This window comes from Pygocentrus nattereri, chromosome 8 (assembly GCF_015220715.1).
Source record: "Pygocentrus nattereri isolate fPygNat1 chromosome 8, fPygNat1.pri, whole genome shotgun sequence".
NCBI lineage: Eukaryota > Metazoa > Chordata > Actinopteri > Characiformes > Serrasalmidae > Pygocentrus > Pygocentrus nattereri.
The window spans coordinates 7,904,312-7,929,005 of record NC_051218.1 but is presented as its reverse complement, the minus strand read 5'-3'; the positions used below and the strand labels follow the sequence as shown (position 1 = coordinate 7,929,005).

At 42.2% G+C, this 24,694-nt stretch overlaps 1 protein-coding gene across 2 annotated transcripts in view; it reads right to left on the bottom strand.

Moving 5' to 3' along the window:
• spire2 (spire-type actin nucleation factor 2) overlaps positions 1 to 24,694 on the bottom strand; it is a 33,657-nt gene extending 8,963 nt beyond the window's left edge. The window contains exons 1-10 of one of the 2 annotated variants that reach the window (XM_017717219.2): positions 24,328 to 24,694; positions 13,252 to 13,295; positions 11,529 to 11,912; positions 9,787 to 9,867; positions 6,622 to 6,786; positions 5,639 to 5,725; positions 4,947 to 5,067; positions 3,032 to 3,198; positions 1,453 to 1,633; positions 204 to 346 (exon numbers count right to left, since the gene is read on the bottom strand). In XM_017717219.2, coding sequence (XP_017572708.1) covers positions 204 to 346; positions 1,453 to 1,633; positions 3,032 to 3,198; positions 4,947 to 5,067; positions 5,639 to 5,725; positions 6,622 to 6,786; positions 9,787 to 9,867; positions 11,529 to 11,912; positions 13,252 to 13,295; positions 24,328 to 24,583 — 1,629 coding nt within the window. In that variant the 5' untranslated portion in view covers positions 24,584 to 24,694. The remainder of the gene's footprint in view (positions 1 to 203; positions 347 to 1,452; positions 1,634 to 3,031; positions 3,199 to 4,946; positions 5,068 to 5,638; positions 5,726 to 6,621; positions 6,787 to 9,786; positions 9,868 to 11,528; positions 11,913 to 13,251; positions 13,296 to 24,327) is intronic. The other variant, XM_017717220.2, reaches the window with a different exon arrangement.

Sequence of the window (24,694 nt, the reverse complement as noted above, 5' to 3'; positions counted from 1 at the left end):
ATTCAGTATCTGCTATGAATGATTCAGTACCTACTATTCACTATGAGAATAAAGGGTAAATTCTGAACAGAGGAGCTGGAACTGGAGTTGATCTGTAGCGTTTAATAAACCTGTTTGTGTAGTTCAGTCGATAATAACAGTGTTGGGTTTGATTTAGGGACTGTGTTGAGGTGGGGGTGTTAGGGTTGATAGTGAGTATTTACAGTAGATGCAGTGCTGGAACTGACCATCCACTGGCGGCTGCTGAGACCCGGTGCGGGTCCTGATGCCTCACTGGTTTCCTCCAGTGCGCTGAGAGAGTGCCGGACTGGAGACGGAGGAACCCAGCCCACCACAGGGTAGGAGGCTGAACACAGAACAGAGAACAGCACACACTGATTACTCTCAGACCCTACGTGAATAAAATAGTGCTAAAATTTGGGTTTTCCCTTAGAAAACAACAGAAAACACACTGACTCTAAACTTAATTATAGCTTATTAGTTAGTAATTACATGTAATATTATTGAGCTATTATACAGTTCTAAGAGGATATAAGCAGAATGGAAGCCCGGAGCTGATCTCCGGGTTCTGAAGATTCAGTGAGAGAGAACAAATAGTGATAAACAATAAACTGTAATGATATAGTTACATTATTTTTGTCAAGTTATCTGCTTTGAGACTTGATCTCTGCTTATGAAATATGAGGAATTCTGGATATGAATTCATTTTGAATCTTCTACAGCTCTCATTCTCGCCTGTCCAGAACTGTCCAGAACAAGCAGATTCCAATCTTTCCCCCTGAATGTGTCTGGCAGTAGGTGATGCAGCACCAGGATATGAGATCAGCACAGTGCCTCCCCTTAGTGTTGATGAATAGGAACTGCAGTGGGTGATAGAAGCCGCCAAATCTCAGCACAGGTGGACCAGCTCAGCTGCAAACACAGTGAATCTGAATCCATCCCATGAGCAGCTGCAGCCTGCAGAGATCACTCACCGTTTACTACTCAAAAAGACTAAACCACCTCAAAAACAGCACTGCGCAAAGGTCAGAGACCATTTATACAACACCCAGGCAAAACCGCCATTAAGTACGGGTCATTTTTCAGGAGATATTTGTGAGGAGATCAAATAAAAGATAATTCCCTTGTTTTAGGAAGGAGAAAGTACAAAACTGGGGTAAGAAACTGATTAAAAGCTCCAGAGAAAATGAGTCTCCTAGCAACCACCTGGAAAATCTGGTCTCTCTAACCTCTGTCTATGTGTGTGTGTGTGAGATGCTCTAACCTCTGTGTATGTGTGTGTGTGTGAGTATGTGTGGCTGTGTGTCTGTGTGATGCTCTAACCTCTGTGTGTGTGTGTGTAGCTCCACTGTGTGTTTTTGAGCTCTAACCTCTGTGTGTGATGATCTAACCTCTGTGTGTGTGTGTGTGTGCGTGTGTGTGTGTGTGTGTGTGTGTGTGTGATGCTCTAACCTCTGTGTGTGTGTGTAGCTCCAGTGAGTGTGTATGAGCGCGGCCTCTCTGTCCGCATACACACACTCTGCTGGGTGGTGTCCCCTCGCAGCTCTGCCAGGTCGTGCTCCGAGAATGAGCGATCACGCTTCAAAGAACTCTCCACACACGGCAGCTCAGCGGCGTCCGGAGAGTCTTCATCCTACACACACACGCACACAGAGATTTGAACATCACAACATCACACACACACACAGAGGTTACAGCATCACACACACACACACACACACACACACAGTTTTGGCCCAGTTTTGCACAGCCTCACATTAAAATCCTGTATTTTCTGTTGTCAGGTGTGCTTGAAATTTTACAGTAAATTAAATTTGGTGGGGGGGTGTGTGAGAGGGAGGTGGGGGGGTGGGGTTCCAAACTTTGACACTGCTTTTAGTTTTAGCTCTAGGACTTTACACCACAACAGCAAAGTTTGGTTGAACTTTTGTCATAACAGAGGAATCTGATTGGACTGTGAAAATGGAAACTTCTGGACTGTGACAGCAGAATTTGACTGGGCCGCAAGCCGTGGATTTGCACCAAAACAGTGAAGTTTATTGTTCCACGGCCTGGGGACTTTCCACTGTAACAGCAGTTTGACTGGACCTCAAACCGGTGACTTCATACAGTGAGTTTCCCTGGACTGCAAGCTGCAAAGCAAAAGTGGACTTTGACTCGGTCAAAAACCTGGGGCTTTGTACTGCAAAAAAAATGTTTGACTGGGCCGTGACACTGGGAATTTGCACCCAGACACTGGCGTTTACTGGGGCACAAAACTGGGGACTTCTTGTGAAGTGACCCTTTAGCTACATTTACATGCAGCGTAATAATCCGTTAATAATTCAAGTAATAGCTCAATCGGAAAAAAAGACGTCCATCTAAACACCTCAATCGGAATATTACAGTCTGATTGAGACCATTCGGAATACAGTTTCTATCTGATTGAACAAGGTGGGTAATGTAAATAATGTAAATAATTAGTTAAATGGAAGAATAATATCTGTGTAAACGCCTGTATCCGATTACATTCCCTATTCAAAAGTTTAAGTCCGTTCTGCATGTGCGTCGCGTCATAGTGAGAGTTTATACCATTCAACATGGTGGAGCAGAAACTGGTCTGCAGAGGAGAAGAAGTTCATGCTCTGATCTTTAAAAGACGGTGGTGGGACGGACGACCAGCTTATGTGTCTCAGAACACGACGTCTTCCTCTCTGCCTTCTTCACGTGAAGGACGTTTTCCTGAGTCTGACGTCATTTTAAAGCAGGTAAAAACACAAGCACTGCTCACTGCTGCTCATCTCACTCTGACTGGACCTCACATGATGCTGGTTGACATGGTAACATCTACTCTAAGCGGTTCTCCACGCATGCGTATATAAACCTTAGTCTGAATCTGTAATCGGAATGTATTCAATCAGATTGGCAAAAATCTTTGTATATAAACACAGCCTTTGACTGGGCTGATTTACTACCTTTGGAGTTAAAAAGTGTATGGAGAGCGGGGACAGTTGGGGGGGGGGGTGTTATCTCTTTAAGGCTGAACTCTCACCTCAAACAGGTTCATCTCCTCCATCTCCGCCAGCGTGGGAGCCTTGAGCAGGACACGTGGGCGGGACGATGGGCGGGGCCCAGTCTCTGTGACGGACAGATCAATGCAGGAAGTGGATTTGATGTCGCAGTGGCAGGTGAGAGCCAAACAGGGCAGTGAGCCGAACGCTGAGGAAACAGAGTGACATCACAACCATGAACCAATGATCACACTCACCAATCACACAGACTGTACACAGCACACTGAGCACCACACAGAGCAGCACAAGCAGCGGTGTAGTCTAGTCTGGAGCTCGGTCTACACTAGAGCTGCGTTCCTAAAGCCGGGCTGCAGCGGAGAATGGACGGTCCTCAGCAGCACCCCTCTGTGAAGACCTGAGGCACCAAGCCTGACGAAGAAAACACTGCCGGTGTGAATGACACCGTTGTTTATCTCACCATTAGCAGGCACTTTTATGCCCTCTTAAACAGAAAAACAACTATCAAAACAGCTCACTGTTTATTTTACTGCCCTTTTTAACGATGTGTGATACATTTTATGGAGCACTTTTATCATTTATATTAGCTATCCAAGGAGCAAAATGGGAATTCCATTTTTTTTTTAATTCCTCCATAATCCAGTGTGTGAGGTGTAATCAGAGAGATTCAGAGTGTTTTGGTGTGAAATGGTTCAGATGTCTATACAGTGGTGGTGATAGGAACCAGGGGTCGCCATGACTACAATACACATATAGACATTTTATTTACCATCCAGAACCACCAGAGAACCTACACGAGTCTTCTGAGTTTATATGGAATGTTAATGATGGAAAATAGTGGAAAATCTGGAATAATAAGTTTTCTTTCGGGACTATTTTGCCGCACAGCGCCCTGCATGTCTCCCTCCACCATGAGTGGAGTTTAAGTTCTCTAAACTATCATAAAACAGCGTCTCAGTCATCAGGCAGTGAATTCAGAATCATTTCATGTAGGAACTTTCTGTGAGGAGCTTTTAGAGGTGGACGTCTGGTTCCTATCACCGCCACTGTGAACAGTTCTGACAGGTTTCATCTGTCAGCTTTTCTCTTTAACTTTCAGACAAAATGATCTGACAGAAGAGCATTTCTTTCAATCCTTATGTTCAGAACAGCCTTCGATGCCGCCTAGGTCTAGAAATGTAGACTTAGAGAGCCTGGCTTTTGGAACGCAGCCAGTAATCACAGTTAGCAAGACCTGCCTAACTTTAACATTTAACATTCATTCTTTTCAAATATATGGAGTATTTTTTCATCTAAAATGGTTCCATGTTCAGCATTTTTACTTAGTTTTCTAATTATTTTCTTCATTATATTTGTTTAGGTACCAACTATGCTAGTTAATATAGCTATTAGTCCCACAGCAGCAGCTCACATCCAGCAGGAAATAACTTTTATCTGTCCAACTTTGATATTTTAATGGACATCAAGATTCTAAAGGTCCACTGACTTCTTCCTGCCCCTGGCAACCAGCCTAGCAACCATTGCCCATGTGGGTTTGCATTTGTAGAACACTTTAAGGTTTCATTTTCAGTTTCTTAGCAGCTTCACAAGCAGTGAGGATGAGTTTTAAAGCTTTGGCTGTTTAGAATATTGACATATTTTTCTTATATTACAAAAATATATAGTGTAACAGTGAGAACCACATATGCCAGTATCTTATACATCATGGTGAAATTTTAAACGAGTGAACACACATCCTGCTAGTTTCCTAGTACACAGCGCACACCTGTTTTAAATAGACTACACCTCTGAACACGACACCCACAAACTCTTACACAGTTCTACACGGCACACCAAACACCAGATGATGGCTCATGCTACAGTTCGTGAGTCTGAAACACACAGAACGGAGGCGGAGACTGACTGCTGCTGATTGGCTAAAGGAGGTGATTGACGCACGTCTCTTGGCGCTCCGCGGCTCCACCGGCCGCAGTTTGTGCTCCTGACGGATCTCCGCCAAAACCCGGTCGTGTAGCGACTGCTGCTGCTGCGGCCGCGGCGGGAGACTGCGCTCAGACACCTGCCAACACAAACACACATTCAACTACATCCAACGGGAATCTGCACATCGGAAAACTCTGACTGTATGCTTTATAAAAAAGTGTCCAATACTACTAATATATCATGAATACCAAATATTCTAATGGCCTGTCCAGCACAGTACCTGGGGTATAATACTGCTGTAGGTTGAATGGGTGGGGTTAAACTGCTGTAGCTGAATGGTGGGGCTAAACTGCTGTAGCTGAATGGTGGGGCTAAACTGCTGTAGCTGAATGGGTGGGGCTAAACTGCTGTAGCTGAATGGGTGGGGCTAAACTGCTGCAGCTGAATGGGTGGGGCTAAACTGCTGTAGACTGAATGGGTGTGGCTAAACTGCTGTAGCTGAATGGGTGGAGCTAAACTGCTGTAGGATGAATGGGTGTGGCTAAACTGCTGTAAACTGAATGGGTGTGGCTAAACTGCTGTAGGCAAATGGGTGTGTTCTTAGTATCATAGCAAATGTGGTTTATGTGTTTATTAATGTACACTGTCCCTGTGAATCTGAGCTGAACAAAAAGAGGTAAATATGCAGATCAGTCATGTAAACTCACTGGTTTTAGTGGTGGTCTCGATCTGATGAAGTCCAGGATCACCTCATGTGCGTTTCGCTTGACGCGAGTGGGGATATCACCGTCCACCTGAGGGCGCCACAGGGCAAGAAGAGCAAATATTGAGGAGCAGAGGCAGAGTCTATTAACTGCTAAATCTGTGACAGAAGTGAAAGTAATCCCCTTTGAAAAACCACCACACAGTTACACTGCATTTCACTGCAGTGGTTTCAACACGGCAAAACTACACATTCATCAATCACATTCTTCACATGACTTCATAGTCTTCACTGCATTTTTCTTCACTGCATTTCTCCACATAACTTCATAGTCTTCACTGTATTTCTGTCTTCACTGCATTTCTACAACATGACTTCATAGTCTTCACTGCATCTTCACATGAACCCAGTCTTCAGTGCATTTCTTCACATGACTTCATAGACATAACTGCATTTCTTCACACGACTTCATAGACTTCACTGCATTTTTACATATGAATTTATAGACTTAACTGCATTTTTACATGTAACTTCATAGACTTCACCGCATTTCTTCACATGACTTCATAGACGTCACTGCATTTTTACACATAACTTCATAGACTTCACTGCATTTCTTCACATGACTTCATAGACGTCACTGCATTTTTACACATAACTTCATAGACTTCACTGCATTTCTTCACATCACTTCATAGACGTCACAGCATTTTTACACATGACTTCATAGACGTCACTGCATTTTTACACATGACTTCATAGACTTCACTGCATTTTTACACATGACTTCATAGACGTCACTGCATTTTTACACATGACTTCATAGACTTAACTGCATTTCTGTCTTCATGGCATTTCTTCACATTGTCCCAGTCTTCACTGCGTTTCTTTGTATGAAATGTACTGGCCGTCCAGTCACAGCTGGGCAGTAAAGGAACTGGTCAGGTGCTGTAAGTGGTCAGTGTGTGGGTGGGTGTGATTTCTCACCATGACTTTGCGCAGTTTGTACTTGCGGGTCCGAATGTCCTGCATCAGCATCTCGAATGGAGTGAGGCTGAACTCAGTGGGCAGCGGGTTGAACGGCTGCTCCTCCACTTTCTTCAGCTTTACTCCCTGCCTGAGCTCCTTCATCAGCTGCACCCACAGACGTGCCTGTGCACCACACACACCACATTTTCTTTTCTAATTATTTACTTTACTTTATTCAAAACCTATCTGTATTTTATCTGTTGCTATACTAATATTACAAAAAAAAAAAAAGTATGGAACAAGTTAATGCCCATAATATCACTTATATAAAAATCACAAGGTGGAATGTCAGGGGACTCAGGAAACGAATTAAACTAAAACAGGTTATAAACAGGATTAAACAACTGAAATCGAAAATAATTTTCCTCCAAGCCACGCATCTTACAGACTGTGAATTTAAGTGTGTAAAGAACACATGGCCTGGCCAGGTGACACACACGTCATACAATAACTATGCAAGAGGTGTAATTATTTAGATTCATAGGAGCATACCATTCCAAATGATAAAAACAATCAAAGACCTTGCTGGTAGGTATGTAATCGTTCAGGGTAACATCCTTTCCATTACATTAAATTTAGTGAGTTTGTACGGACCAAATTAAAATAAACCAACATTTTTTGAAGATCTATTTCTTACTGTATCTACTTTGCAAGGACTTTATATAATTGGGGGAGACTTTAATAGCACTCTAAACCCGGACATAGATCGCTCGACAGGATCTGATGCCTATAAAGCCCAAACCACACAGTTAATAAATCAATATATATTAGATATCAACTTGGTGGAAGTGTGGAGGGAACAAAATCCTGACAAAGTAGAATTCTCCTGTCACTCAAGTGTACTTAAGTCCCGCTCACGTATAGACTACTTTCTTGTTTCAAGGGAACTTTTATCAAAGATCAAACAATGTCAGAATGATAGCGTAGTGATCAGTGATCATGCAGCTATCTCACTGAATGTTCATATAGAAAATTTTATCTGCATCCCCCCCAAAGTGGCGATTTCAAGCAAGATGGCTACAGAATTCCTATCTTGTTAAATTCATAGGGGAGAAAATAGATTTGACTACTTTGAGTTAAACACAGATCAAACTTGTGCCTCAGTGAGATGGGAAGGATTTAAAGCATATATTCGAGGTGAAATTATTAGCTATTCGAGTACAAAGAATAAGCAACAAAAAATACGAATGGAAACCCTGGATAAACAGATTAAATCTTTGGAGTTCGAGATAAACATCTGTGATGATTCAACAAAGCAAAGTAAACTGTTACGTATGAGAACTGAATATAATAAACTATCTACTGATACAGCAGCAAAACGTCTAATGTGGCTGAGGCAATCCTATTATGACCAAGGAGAGAAAGCGGGAAAACTCTTGGCATGGAGAATTAAGAAAATGCAGAGTGAAAGAGCCATTAATAGTATAAAGACCTCCTCAGGGAGGATAACGGTAGATCCATCCGAAATTAATGATAGTTTTAGACAATTTTATGAGAAATTATATAAATCCGATTGTTTCCATGCCTCGGAAGAACGAGACATATTCTTGGACCAACTTCAGTTTCAGACACTCACAGAAAACACAAAACAAGAGTTAGATAGAATCTAACTATTGAAGAAATTTCACAGGCTATCAAAAGGATTAATAGTGGTAAAGCTCCTGGGCCAGATGGCTTCCCGATTTAATTTTATAAAATTTTCAAAGAAAAACTAATAATTCCACTTTTTAACATGTATGAAGAAGCGTTTAAAACTGAGGCTCTTCCACCCACTCTGAGACAGGCAATGATCACTTTGATATTAAAATCCGGTAAACCTGCCACAGAGTGCTCATCGTTTAGACCAATAAGTCTGATGGGGTTGACACTAAAATACTTTGTAAAGTTTTAGCAAAAAGATTAGATCCCTATATTTCACATTTAGTTCCTAATGATCAAAATGGTTTTGTACCAAAACGTCAAGAATTTCACAATATCAGAAGAGTTCTAAATATAATTCATGAGAAATTTGATGCTAAAGATACAGCTTTACTATCACTTGATGCTCGTCAGGCATTTGACAGAATAGAATGGTCATATTTATTTAATGTTCTCCCAAGATATGGATTTGGAAATAACTTTCTCAAGTGGGTTAAGCTTTTGTATACAAATCCTAAAGCTAGTGTTTTAACAAACAACACAGTTTCTAAACCTTTCACATTGGAACGTTCTACCTGCCAGGGTTGCCCGTTATCTCCAATGTTATTTATTCTGGCTGTAGAACCCTTGGCAATGACTGTTAGAATGTGAACTGATTTATTTGGTATCCAGATAGGAGATCAAGAGCATAAATTGGCCCTGTATGCTGATGATCTGATAGTTTTTTTGACAAGACTGTCCATTAGTATACCAATCTTAATGCGACAAATGGAGCTATTTGGCCGATTTTCCGAGACATTGCGAAGGAAATTAATTAGGAAAATGATGCTAAGTGCTGAGTGTTTTTGATTATTTATTTATTTATTTATTTTATTTTATTTTATTTTACTTTATTTTATTTATTTATATTTTTTTGGGGGGGGTTGTTGTTTAATGTACATTTTATGTCAACTGTTATTATTTGCTTGTTTTGTAATATTGAAAATCAATTCAAAGTGAAGGGAAAAAGAAAAAAAAATAAAGCTGAGAGCTGATCAGAGTGAATGATCTCGGTGATGAAGGCTTGTTCTGCTCGTTAGTTTATTGTTCATGGCGCATGTGACGTTATTGATTATGATGTGGGTCGTTTCAGGATGCTGGTTCACAATTAATGATGGATATCAGATTTGAACAAAAATCTGAATTGAATAACAAGGCCTGTAATGTGAATGTAACTCAGGAACACAGCTGAAAGTGGCTCAAATCTGATTGGAAAAAAATCTGATTTGTGTCCACACAGCTTTGAAAAAATCAGATCTGGGTCACTTCAGTCTGGTAATGTAAACGCAGCCTAAAGCTGAACAATGTGCACTTTAACACCACACTGACTGATTGACTAGCATTCTGAACACAGAATGAAAACAACAAAAATGATAAAGTTATTAATAATGTAATTATTTATTAACTCACAGCACTGTGTGTGTGAGTGTGTGTGTGTATGTGTACCCAGTCAGTGTGTTTGAGGTTGTCCAGTTCGGCAGCGTATCTCTCCTCCTGCGGCTCCTCTGTCCTGATCTTCTTCAGCATCTACAGGAAAACCATCAGTGCTGATCAGACAGCTGAGAGCAGACAGCCCCATTACGAGCAGAAAGAGGAAACCTACAGATCAATAATCACTGCTGACACTGCTCTCCTTCTGTTTAACACACACTGGAGCATCAAACATAACGGACAAAACTACTGCAGGTGGTTCAGAGGATTCACAGTCGTCTCTCTAACGCCTCCCTGCTCCTAAGGCCTCCTCTGTGGATGATCAGTGACAGTGCTATCTGTACACTTCTGTTATTCGGTCATTAAAGAGAAGGCTTTTATCCAGTTCGATGCATAACATGAGTATACGTGTGCTGCCTGACATGCCCCCAACTCAGAAACTCAGGGTTCATCGAAAAATCTGAGTTCTGCACAAGTGATTATGACACCGTGGTGGCGTTAATTAGTGCTCATCTCATAAACACAATGTTTTCAACACCTTTCACTTTATGCCCTATAATGTCTCCAACCCTACACTCTAGCACTCTATATTCTATCCACCCTACACTCTATGGTTGGTTAGTGTAGTGGTTAACACCTTTGCCTTTCACACTGTAGACTGGGGTTCAATCCCCCACCAGGGCAAGCACCCTACACTATACCAATAAGAGTCCTTGGGCAAGACTCCTAACACTACCTTGGCCTACCTGTGTAAAAATGATCAAATTGTAAAGTCGCTCTGGATAAGAGCGTCAGCCAAATGCCATATCCACCCTACACTCTATACTCTATCCACCCTACACTCTACCCACACTGCACCCTACACTCTATACTCTACCTACCCTACACCCTACACTCTATACTCTATCCCCTCTATACTCTACCCACACGGCACCCTACACTCTATACTCTAGCTACTCTACACCCTACGCTCTGTACTCTATCTACCCTACACCATACACTCTATATTCTATCCACTCTACACTCTACCCACACTGCACCCTACACTCTATACTCTATCTACCCTACACCCTACACTCTATTCTCTATCCACTCTACACTCTACACACACTGCACCTTACACTCTATATTCTATCCACCCTACACTCTATACTCTATCCACCCCACACTCTACCCACACTGCACCCTACACTATATATATCTACCCTACACTCTATTCTCTATCCACTCTACACTCTACACACATTGCACCTTACACTCTATATTCTATCCACCCTACACTCTATACTTTATCCACCCTACACTCTACCCACACTGCACCCTACACTCTATACTCTACCTACCCTACACTCTATACTCTATCCCCTCTATACTCTACCCACATTGCACCCTACACTCTATACTCTACCTACCCTACCCTCTATACTCTATCCCCTCTATACTCTACCCACACGGCACCCTACACTCTATAATCTATCTACCCTACACCCTACGCTCAATACTCTATCCACCCTACACTCTACCCAGACTGCACTCTACATTCTATACTCTATCTACCCCACATTCTGTGCTCTATCCACCCTAAACTCTATCCACCCTACACCCTACACTCTAGCACACTTTATAGTGTTATCTGGCCTGCACCCTTCACCCTAAATCCTACTCACACTGCACCCTACACACTTTATTCTATTTGCCCTAAACATTACAGCCTACCTTATTCCACCCTGTACCCTCACCCATATATACTCACTGACCTCCTTGGCGTCTCTGATCCTGCAGAGGAAGGTCTGGAGTTCCAGGGTTTCCAGAAACAGAGCCCTGCACACTGATTGGTAGTGTTCAGGAGCCAAAGCTGGGTTTGGCAGCCTGCGGGCACACAGTGCCATCACCTGGCGAAAAGTGTGTACTGCACGCATGCTTCCCTCTTCATCTTCATCCTCTTCCTCCTCTTCCTCCGGGCCGCTGTAGCCCTCATCCTTTGTGGCATTTCTGCTGCAGCCGCTGGAGTCTCCGCCCTCCGCCCCGCCCACCATGCACTCGATCAGCCTCTCCAGTTGTGGACTCAGCTCCCGCTCCTCACTGTCTGCCAGCCCCCAGTCCAGTGCCCGGTAGATGGCCACACCCAGAGCCTGGACCAGCTGAGGGACAAATAGACAAGTACTGTTCAGTAGAGCTGTGGAGGAGTTCAGCTGTGTGGAGCCTGCAGTTAATCATTATTTCTACTATTAATTAATCTATTGACTACTACTAATCATCTGCTGTCTTCAAATTCAGAGTTTTATCTGTGCAGTAAACAATTCTTAAAGTGTTGTAAGCAAATGTTTGAGCACCCCTGGTTCACTGTACATGTTTTGTTGATTTTCTAAAATAAATAGTGAAAATAAGTGCACAGAGAACAAATGTAACATGGCATTTATCTGCAAAACATAGTGCACAATTTCTATTGTTTTGTTCAGTTTAACATATTACAAAAAAATAAATACATAAAATACATATTTTTTTATTTTTGTCAGATTTGCTTTTTGAATAGGCTAAATTAGGTTCTATCTGTTAAACTCATAAATAAACAGTAGTCTATAAGATCCTTGTTCTGCTCCTACGTCTGCTGTTGTTTACCTTCCCTCCAGCCATGTGCTTTCGTTGCTGTTTCTGTTCGCCTCCTGCCCTGTCCTCCCTCTTCTTATCTGTCTCACCTGTGTTTTGTTTGTAGGTCTGCCCTCTTGTTGTGAGATTTTGGTTCTTGCTCCTGCGAGTTTAGTTCTGTTTCTCTCCTGTCAGTTTTCCCTTGTTTTATTGTTCCTCTTTCATCATAGACATTTCTACTCTACTCACCTCAGCTACGCAGTTCTTGGACTCTGTGAAATCAGATTTGTATAAAAGCTTGCACTGTCCAGCCTCAGGGCCTCCAACGTTACATAAATGTGCATTAAAATCTGCAGTAGTGTGTCTCTGTAGAGGACGTATTAACTTACTTACACTTAGAAAATCAGCAAATCATGAAATTTGAACTTTTGCATACAACTGTAATGTGCAATGAAATAACGCTTACTGTAGTGTATTACAGTCTGTCAGAGTGACTGTGTGGATCATATGAACATTATAGAGCTTTTTAAATGAAACAATAGAAGCCATATCGCCCCCTACGCTTCCTGTAGTGTATTACAGTCTGTCAGAGTGACTGTGTGGATCATATGAACATTATAGAGCTTTTTAAATGAAACAATAGAAGCCATATCGCCCCCTATGCTTCCTGTAGTGTATTACAGTCTGTCAGAGTGACTGTGTGGATCATATGAACATTATAGAGCTTTTTAAATGAAACAGTAGAAGCCGTATCGCCCCCTACGCTTCCTGTAGTGTATTACAGTCTGTCAGAGTGACTGTGCGGATCATATGAACGTTATAGACACATCGATAGTGAAATCTGCATTAGTAACTGTGTGGTAAGTCTGGGTGGTGAAGAGGACACAGACTCACCTGGCTCTCGAGGACAGGTGAGGCAGGTACAGCATCTCCATCAGCTAAAGCAGAAGAAGAACAGAGCAGAGTTACTGTGAAGTCTAAAGCACCCACTGGAGCTACGAGGCTAATGTGGCTAACAGGCAATGGAAGCTTATAGCCCACTAATTAGCATGGCGCTAATTACATGCCTAAATCATCACACACACACCTCAAATGTGTCAATGACGGCTTCCACCTCATCTGCAATTTTCTGTTGCAGCGGTTACAACCCCATTTAAGGTGGAAAAGAAAACTGAACATGAGAACCTGATGAATACGAACAAGAACTTCAGCTTCATGCCTTAAACTGTGGTATTCAATCATCTCTGATGACTTGATTACATCGTTTCTGACAAAGAATAATTAAAAAAGTAAACACTGTCTGTAAACAGGGTCACTGCCACGCAGCGGGCAATGTCTTGCTCATTAAGCAGTCTCAGTTTTGGAATTGTGGCTGTATCTGAGAGGTTTTCACAAGTGTTTAGCTGTAAATATCTGATTATCAGCACAAAAGTTAGAGTCAGAGTCAATCAGGACGGTTTGAGATACGATGGAATGTTTTATACTGGGTTTTAAAAGGCCTTTTAAATGGAGGTGAACGCAGGATCTGAACGGTGGTTTTTCTGAACCGGATTACTCACTGGATCATGTCTAAAATCTCACTCTGGACATACAGAGTAAGTCCTGGTGGTCAGCATGATGTGTGATTTGCGTCGCTGTTTTAACCCTTTTGTAGCCAAATGAAGGCTAAGCAGAGCTCATAGCAGGTTTACAGTGGTCCAGGTGTGTTTGGAGCTGTATTTCTGGGTTTGTGTGATGTTAGAGCTGGTTTCTCTCACTCTGCCTAGTGATCGCCGGTTCCTCTGAGTGCTCTGATGTATGAATCTTGTCACTGTTTTAACCCTTTGTTAACAATAGTAGTATAACAGTACCAAGTGGGTTTGGGTGATTTTGGAGCTGATCTCCGGCTGATGGACGGTCACAGGTGGATGAAATCACTCTGGATGGTGGGTCAGAGTCTGATTGTGAATCATGTTGGAATATGAAGGCCAAACAGCAGAGCAGTAATATCAGCACTTTAGGCGATTTTCTGAGTGGAATTACTCACTGACGCTGACGCCACAGCTCGTTGACATTGAACTAGTTGGGGTCAAATGTGCTGAACGTCCTGATATGTGGATCATGTTTGCACCTTAAACCGTTCTGAAGTTATGAAGACTGGAAGTGACCTCTTGTTTTGCGGGCTCTAGGTCCTGAGGGTTAATTATGCCATTAAACGTATCACTTTAAATTAAAACTGAAAATCAACATCATGTTATACTAATACAGATGATATATCAGTGCGGTCCAGGTTACTTTGTCTCTCTTTTGATGGAAACTTCTACAAAGGGCGTGATTTCTACAGTGGGGTGAGGCTGAGAAAGTCCGGTTCAGCTGCAGTGCAGGTTGAGCTGCTTTCATGTTATTGTGATGAAGCTGCTCTTCTACATTAGAAGCTGCTGAAAGATCCAGTTACTGAAGGATCACATAACAAACCCAGGAGACCAAACACAGCCCCTCAGCACAACCTGAGCTCTAACACAGGCTCTCTCGCCCTCCCTCCCTCTCTCTCTCTCTCCACAAGGCCACCCTGAATAAAGCAGCCTGAACAGATCAGCTGAAGGACAAAGAGCCTCCCTGACACACAGTACTGTTCTGTGAAAGGACAGAGAAAGAAGAACGTCAGTTAAAGCCTTCAGGACGAAACCGAAACACAATGCATGGAGTCGCTGGACCTGTTCTGTTCAATTCTCTTCTACTGTTACAGCGTTCTATTGGTACTTTTCCAAGGTCCTATCAGTACTACTACAGAGTTCTACCAGTACTAGTCCTATTGGTACAATAACAGGGCACTATCGGTACCTTTACAAGGTCTTATTGAAATTATTACAGGGCTTTATTAGTTCGTTAGTTAGGGTCCTATTGGTTCTGTTAGTCAGAGCAGGGGTTCTGCAGCTGGATCAGTTAAACTGAAAGTGAGGACTATCCATTATATGATAATATTCCTGATCTCTCCTACTGGATAAGCCTGAACTTTGGGCTTAAGGTATCTAGACTTAAAATCACCCTCAACCTTTGATTTACAATAGCTCACTCTCTCTCACTGTCACACTCTCTCTCACACTCACATTCACTCTCTCACTCACTGTCACTCTTTCACTCTCATTCTCTCACTGTCTCTCTCACACTGACTGTCACTCTCTCACTGTCACTCTCTCTCACACTCACAGTCACTCTCTCATTCACAGTCACTCTCTCACTCACTGTCACTCTCTCACTGTTATTATCTCACTCACTGTCACTCTCACTGTCTCTCTCACTCACTGTCACTCTCTCATTGTCACTCTGTCACACTCACTGTCACTCTCTCTCACTGTCACTCTCTCTCACACTCACTGTCACTCTCTCACTCATTGTCACTCACTCACTGTCACTCCCTCACTCCGTCACTCACTCACTGTCACTCTCTCACTCACTAACAGTCACTCTCTCACTCACTGTCACTCACTCCCTCACTCACTGTCACTCTCTCACTCACTATCACTCCCTCACTCACTGTCACTCTCTCGCTCACTATCACTCCCTCACTCACTGTCACTCTCTCTCTCACTATCACTCCCTCACTCACTGTCACTCTCTCAATCACAGTCACTCTCTCACTCACTCACTCTGGTTTTTCGCTTCTGTCTCTGCATTTTCTCTCTCGCTCTCTCCCTCCTTCTTACTGTACTTCTCTCTCCTCTCTACTTTCTCTTGGCAGACTTTGTCATCTGTTGCCATGGAAATCTGTACGTGGGATGCAAAAGCACCAAAGAGCAAGAAGCAAGAGTGGGGGGGCAGTAAGAGGCACAGGAGGGTCATTCTGACCAAACACACACTAGAATTTACAACCATTTGTCACTGTGCTTGCACACTGTGAAATCAGACCTCTGCATTTAACCCATCCGTGCAGTGAAACGCCCACATACATTCACGCTAGTGAACACACACACTAGGGGGCAGTGAGCACACTTGCCCGGAGCAGTGGGCAGCCCTATCCACGGAGCCTGGGGATACATGTTCATTTTTACAGTAATCACTACTACACACCAGTACAGACCAGTACAGACCAATACACACTAGTACAGACCAGTACACACCAGTACAGACCAGTAGATACCAGTACAGACCAGTACACACCAGTACACACCGGTACAGACCAGAACACACCAGCACAAACAAATACACACCAGTACAGTACAGTACACATCAGTATACACCAGTTCATAACAGTACAGAACCGAGCACAACAGTACAGACCAGAACACACCAGTACAGACCAGTACATATCAATACACACCAGTACATACCAGAACAGAACACACCAGTACAAACCAGTACAGACCAGTACACACCAGTACATACAAACACACAGCAGTATAGACCAGTACAGACCAGTACACACCAGTACACATCTGTACACACCAGTACAGACCAGAACACACCAGTTCCTCAGAGGAGGAATAATGATTTTTGTGAACTATAATAATACATCTGTAACTCTTGTTTTGTAAATGTTTCCTTAGTTGTTAATCGTACTGGGTGGAGGGTCTTGGTCTTGTTGACCACCAAGCATTCCGAGCCAGACGGTCTATGCGGAGCCAGTACCGGTGCAAAACGACAGAGCACTCAAACACAATCGTCACTGGAGTCAGACAACTATTATTACAGAGATACAAAAAAGCTAATTAACTAGTGACCCCACAAGCTAAAGATAGAACCCCAACCTGCTGCACCACCACTGCTGCACTCTCAGAAATAAAGGCCCTAAACTGTCTCTGGGTCAGTGCCCCTCCTGTCACTGATGTGGGATCCTCAGGGGTCCATTTCAGTCACTTTAGTCAGAGAACATAACTGAACCATAATGATCTGTTCTAAGCTGTACTGACTCCACACACCCCGCCTCTCCTCCAGGCTTTTATTCTACTATTCTCTTTTAAAACATTTGGTTATGAAAAGGTACAAATAACAACTTTTCATCTGGAAAAACTGATTTAAGTTTCATAATCAGACCTTAGAACCACTGTAGAACCTTGGAGGGACAGAACCTTTATTTCTAACAGTGCACTGCAGCCTCACTACATTACTAGTGCAACAAAACAAATTTTTCGTTTCATAATTAACACTATAACACTAGTTAAAGTTATCTAAAGTTAGGCCAAACTGTATATTTAGTAAAAAATATTACATCTATTTTATTGTTTTCCAACTTTCTGTGTCCCGTGACTAATTAGCACAAGATGGATAATAACGCTGAGGTTGCAGACACTGGCCTGAGGCTCGACCCCTGAATGTAGTGTATGGGACTGCCAGTAATTGTGGCTGTGATGTCATAACACATTAGTGGTTTGGCTGCCTCTGATTGGTCAAACTCATCTACAGGTAGTTCAGGTTAAACTATTCCTCTTAAAACTTAAATCTTTTTGATCATGCAGAAAACGAAGCTCTTCTGATTTGAAAGCTGCTGTTTCTAAAACTGTGATTTCAATATAAAAGCGTTTCACCTTTCAGCCCCAGTATGAACCAAACCTTGGCTCTCATATGGAGGTACGAACCAAACTGTGGATCTGGAGAACCGTTAGAACTGTAGTACTGCGTTGTGCAGAAGAACCGCATTAGTCAACAGACTGTAATCAGTAGACGGCTCACGTTCAGCGCAGCTGGTTAGCATGTAAAGGAGACCGGAGTCTGATCAGAGAGCGGTGAGGGAGGATTCATCTGCAGGACACTTTCATAGCATTTAACACTGCAAACACTGCAAAAACCTTCCTACAGCAATAACACACTCACAGTGCATCGCACACTCGCAGTGCAATGTTTATTACACTCTTAACCGCCATCTGTCCACAGCACTCTGTCTCTGCTTCAGCCATAAACCAGTCAACAAATCTCCCTGATAATCAAACACAAAGTCCTTAACAACATATTCCACCAGCACATGCCCTTCCCTCCACACACCACAGTGAGAGAGAGAGAGAGAGAGAGAGAGAGAGAGAGAGAGAGTGTGTGTGTGTGTGTGTGTGTGTGTGAAGGGAGTTCTCCAACACGGATGTTTCTATACACTCTATCAGACCCAGGCCAAATCTCATGCCCTCTCTGGACCAGCAGACATGCAGACTTAATGTATGCAATACAGAGAAAGTCCACAGAGCTGCTGGCCTCTAAAGTCATGTTCACGTGGTCCGAGACTCAGATACAGACTCAGCTATTTCATTTCAAAACCCACAATCTTAGGCCCAGTCCCAGTTCTCCTTTTTACCCCTACCCCTTGTTTTCCAGTGTCACCCTAACCCACTGGAACTGGGTTATAAGGGGTAGTGGTTGAGATCTTCCCTCTGAAATGGGACCCTCAAATAACCTCTGGTTCACTTCATTAACAACTACTAGCGCTGCTCTGTAGGCGACCCGGCCAGTCTGCAGTGACAGCAGAGGAGGGTAAAGTTCAGCTCCTCACTGCTGGGCTTTAGTTATATTTAGGGGATCATACGCCTTCAAAGAAGGGGGCAATTATTCTTTATCACCCACCCGTGAAGTCAGATATTCACCAGATTCTTGTTTGAATTTTCTCATTCCACCTTAAATGGTGCTGCAGTTACATTCTGGCACTTTGGACTATTTAAGGTGGAACGGGAATGTTAGCAAGATAGCTACTGAGACATTTGCATAGTACTAGCGATGTTTTAAGCTTGTTATGAAGAAAAATCGATCGTAATGCACTGAAACCACATCAAACTAAGATCATACTGTGGTTATTGTCATTTTTAAGGTGGAAATTCCGACATTTGTGGGTTTCTTTGGTCTCTTGTGCTCCAACTTTCTTTTTTTCTTATATCTCTCTGTTTAGAGTCTCTGAAAGACCTCTGATTGTACGGTCATGTAGCCCCTACATTTCACCCCACCCCTCTATCTCAACAAGAATCAGGACACTATACCCCGAACTTGTACGCGCAGAACAGAGGGCTGAGGGCTCAGTGGTTGGGGCAAGGGGTGGAAAGGGACTGGGCCTTAAAAGACCGTTCTTGAAGGTTTCCTAATTACAGATTTACATAATTGTCTCTAGGGGCAACTGTGAACAAACACATCTCTTCATGATGATCCAGCTCAGAAATCCAGTTCAAAGCCTTCCTGAATCTGTAAAACTGCCCTTTCCATTCCATCTCATCAGAAGATCATACGAGACTCACATCCGGAGTTATGAGCCTATGAAGAGGGGCTGAGATACACGTCATCTGCCTCTCACTGCATGGAACCAGTGGATTCATGTGTCCATCTACAGTCTGTGTGAAACTGACCAACGGACACTCAGGAAATCACTAAGGACTGACCGTCATGCCGGAAACCGGCATGGAAATTGCAGACTTGTGAAACGGCATCAAAGAGTTTACAGCTGCTGATGCTGCTGCAGCGGGTTTGGAAAGTAGTGTATTTTGTTCTCTTAGTTCTATTTATATATTGTTTTGAGTTAAATGAAGAGCTGATCATATTTTAGGTCACATTTATGTGAAATGAATGAATAATAAAGAGTTCCCAAACTTCAGCAGCACTGTACTTCCCCTACTGCTCTGGCTCTGGAGATCCTCAGCGACACCAAACCAATAAACTGTGTTATGACACAGGCCAACTTCATTGTTCTCAGCTCAGTTTCAGACACACAAAAACACAGGTGTCAATATCATCTGAGACTCAGGCTGGGAAATGAGACCCAACAGTTATTATCACTGCATTCCAGTCCAGCAACAACCACTAAACGCTTTATATCATAATTAATATTTACACTTTTATCCATATTTCTGTACTAAAGGTGTGTGGCTGGTATAGTGTAGTGGGTATATAGTGGTTGGTGTAGTGCAGTAGGTATATAGTTATTGGTATAGTGTAGTGGGTATATAGTGGCTGGTATGGTGTAGTGGGTACATTGTGGTTGGTATACTGTAGTAGGTATACAGTGGTTGGTATAGTGTAGTGGGTATATAGTGATTGGTATAGTGTAGTGGGTATATAGTGGTTGGTATGGTGTAGTGGGTATATAGTGGTTGATATGGTGTAGTGGGTATATAGTGGTTGGTATGGAGAAGTGGGTATATAGTGGTTGGTGTGGTGTAGTGGATATATAGCGGTTGGTATAGTGTAGTGGGAATATAGTGATTGGTATAGTGTAGTGGGTATATAGTGGTTGGTATGGTGAAGTGGGTATATAGTGGTTGGTATGGTGTAGTGGCTATATAGTGGTTGACATGGTGTAGTGGGTACATAGTGGTTGGTATAGTGTAGTGGGTATATAGTGGTTGGTATGGTGTAGTATGGTGTAGTGGGTATACAGTGGAAGGTATGGTGTAGTGGGTATACAGTGGTTGGTTGCTCTAGTGGGTATATAGTGGTTGGTATAGTGTAGTGGGTATAAAATGGTTGGTATGGTGTAGTGGGTATATAGTGGTTGGTGTAGTGTAGTGGGTATAAAGTGGTTGGTATGGTGTAGTGGGTATATAGTTGTTGATATGGTGTAGTGAGTATATAGTGGTTGGTGTAGTGTAGTGGGTATATAGTGGTTGGTATGGTGTAGTATGGTGTAGTGGGTATACAGTGGAAGGTATGGTGTAGTGGGTATACAGTGGTTGGTTGCTCTAGTGGGTATATAGTGGTTGGTATAGTGTAGTGGGTATAAAGTGGTTGGTATGGTGTAGTGAGTATATAGTGGTTGGTGTAGTGTAGTGGGTAACACCCACTGCTTTCTATGCTGTGGACTGAGGTTCAATCCCCCACCTGGGTCAGCAGCCTACACTATATCAATAAGAGTCCTTGGACAAGACTCTTGTAAGTCGCTCTGGATAAGTGCTTAGTCGTGGTTATCCAGACAAGAGGGTTTCTGGTTCTTTGGCTCCTTAAATTCCACGTAGCAGTGAGTTGATTAGATCACTCGAGCAGAGTCAACAGCTTTTACAGCCACAGCCTTCTCCAGCAGAACATTCTCCAGCGTGAATTAACCCTAAACACGTCCGGCTTCACTGCTGTGATATGTATCTGATGATCTAATCGGTCAGCGCTGTGGACGGACACTTACTCACCTCCAGTAAACGCTTCTGTAAACACTTTAGAGGGTACGGCAGAACCGTAAGCGCTCTGTCAGAACCAAATCAGGTCAAAGCTCTCAGCTCAGATCTGCCTTCTCACCTACCAGGTCTGGTTTGGTTCCTCTCTGAATGAGTTCTGCTCTGGTTCCTCTCTGATCTGAAGCTGGTTTGCTGATTCTGCTCTGGTTCCTCTCTGAATGAGTTCTGCTCTGGGTTCCTCTCTGAAAGCATTCTGCTCTGGTTCCTCTCTGAATGAGTTCTGCTCTGGTTTCTCTCTGATTGAGTTCTGCTCAGGTTCCTCTTTGAATGAGTTCTTCTCTGGTTCCTCTCTGATCTGAAGCTGGTTTGCTGGTTTCGCTCTGGTTTCGCTTTGATCTGAAGCTGGTTTGCTGGTTCTGCTCTGGTTCCTCTCTGAATGAGTTCTGCCTGGGGGTACTCTCTGAATGAGTTCTGCTCTGGTTCCTCTCTGAATGAGTTCTGCTCTGGGTCCTCACTGAATTAGTTCTGCTCTGGTTCCTCTCTGGATGAGTTCTGCTCGGGTTCCTCTCTGAATGATTTCTGCTCTGGTTCCTCTCTGAATGAGTTCTGCTCTGGTTCCTGTGTGATCTAAAGCTGGTTCTGGTTCTGGCTTAGCTGAGCGCGTCCTGCTCTGGCAGAACTGCAGGTCATTGTGCGGCTGCACAGCATGAATAATTGATCAATTTCAGGATCATTCACGTCCAGCAGCACCGAGACGAGCAGAACCAAAAGAAAAAAACATCACCATCAGCCCAGTGAAGAACATAGGGCCACAAAAATAAACAACAAACAATTAACAAGCTGCATAAATCACAAACAAACAGCTGCATATTCACAAACATAAAGGATGAATAACAATTAGCTGTTAATAAAAACAGCAAAAAGTAAACAAGCGGTGTTTATGTGGTCATAAAGGTAAATAACAATAACAAATGAGTGAATACACATGAATACAAACAGCTGCTGAGTGTCAATATAAACAAAAATAAACATCTGCCTGTTTCAAATACAAACAAGCAGCTGCTGAAAATTAATGTGCAGAAAAATATCTAAGTGTTTATAAACACAAACAGCTGCTGAGTGTTAATATACATAGAATAATAAATATCTAAGTGTTTATGAACACAAACAGCTGCTGAGTGTTTATATATAGAATAATACATATCTAATGTTTATAAACACAAACAGCTGCTGAGTGTTAATATACACAGAATAATAAATATCCAATGTTTATGAACACAAACAGCTGCTGAGTGTTAATATACATAGAATAATAAATATCTAGTGTTTATAAACACAAACAGCTGCTGAGTGTTAATATACACAGAATAATAAACATCTAATGTTTATAAACACAAACAGCTGCTGAGCGTTAATATACATAGAATAATAAACATCTAATGTTTATAAACACAAACAGCTGCTGAGTATTAACATTCATAGAATAACAAACATCTAATGTTTATAAACACAAACAGCTGCTGAGTGTTAATATACATAGAATAATAAACATCTAATGTTTATAAACACAAACAGCTGCTGAGTGTTAACATTCATAGAATAATAAACATCTAATGTTTATAAACACAAACAGCTGCTGAGTGTTAACATTCATAGAATAATAAACATCTAATGTTTATAAACACAAACAGCTGCTGAGTGTTAATATACATAGAATAATAAATGTCTAATGTTTATAAACACAAACAGCTGCTGAGCGTTAATATACATAGAATAATAAATATCTAAGTGTTTATAAACACAAACAGCTGCTGACTGTTAACATTCATAGAATAATAAATATCTAAGTGTTTATAAACACAAACAGCTGCTGAGCGTTAATATACATAGAATAATAAATATCTAATGTTTATAAACACAAACAGCTGCTGAGTGTTAATATACACAGAATAATAAATATCTAAGTGTTTATAAACACAAACAGCTGCTGAGTGTTAATATACATAGAATAATAAATATCTAAGTGTTTATAAACACAAACAGCTGCTGAGCGTTAATATATATAGAATAATAAATATCTAAGTGTTTATAAACACAAACAGCTACTGAGTGTTAATATATATAGAATAATAAATATCTAATGTTTATAAACACAAACAGCTGCTGAGTGTTAATATACATAGAATAATAAATATCTAGTGTTTATGAACACAAACAGCTGCTGAGTGTTAATATACATAGAATAATAAATATCTAGTGTTTATAAACACAAACAGCTGCTGAGTGTTAATATACATAGAATAATAAATATCTAAGTGTTTATAAACACAAACAGCTGCTGAGCGTTAATATATATATAGAATAATAAATATCTAATGTTTATAAACACAAACAGCTGCTGAGTGTTAATATACATAGAATAATAAATATCTAGTGTTTATAAACACAAACAGCTGCTGAGTATTAATATACATAAAATAATAAATATCTACGTGTTTATAAACACAAACAGCTGCTGAGTATTAATATACATAAAATAATAAATATCTACGTGTTTATAAACACAAACAGCTGCTGAGCGTTAATATATAGAGAATAATAAATATCTAATGTTTATAAACACAAACAGCTGCTGAGTGTTAATATACATAGAATAATAAATATCTAGTGTTTATAAACACAAACAGCTGCTGAGTGTTAATATACATAGAATAATAAATATCTAGTGTTTATAAACACAAACAGCTGCTGAGTGTTAATATACATAGAATAATAAATATCTAATGTTTATAAACACAAACAGCTGCTGAGTGTTAATATACACAGAATAATAAATATCTAGTGTTTATAAACACAAACAGCCCCTCGCGCCTGCAGTGTCCTTGATGTAATGGTGTGCTGTGAGCGCGCGTGCTGTGCGTCTCACCGGTGTTGCCGTCGCTGTCCGGCCGCAGTGTGACGGCGCCGTCCCGGTGCAGCAGGATGGACGCGGGGCCCTTCAGCTCGAGCCCCGCGCAGCCTCGCTCCTGCAGCCCCCTGCAGCTCTGGAAGCCCACCGCCCATGCCTGCTCCTCATTGATGGGCTGCTCGTAGCTCCGCAGCACCTCCAGCAGACTTAGCGGCTCCGCGCGCCCGCTGCACGACTCACGCGTGTCCGCGCCGCGCGCTGCTGATCCCGCCATGTAGGTCCGGGTCCGCGCGCGCTGCCTCCCATCTCAACCACCACAAAACGCGCACGCAGCACGGGTCGCGCGACGGCACCGCTCTCATTACGTCATGAGCGGAATGCGGAG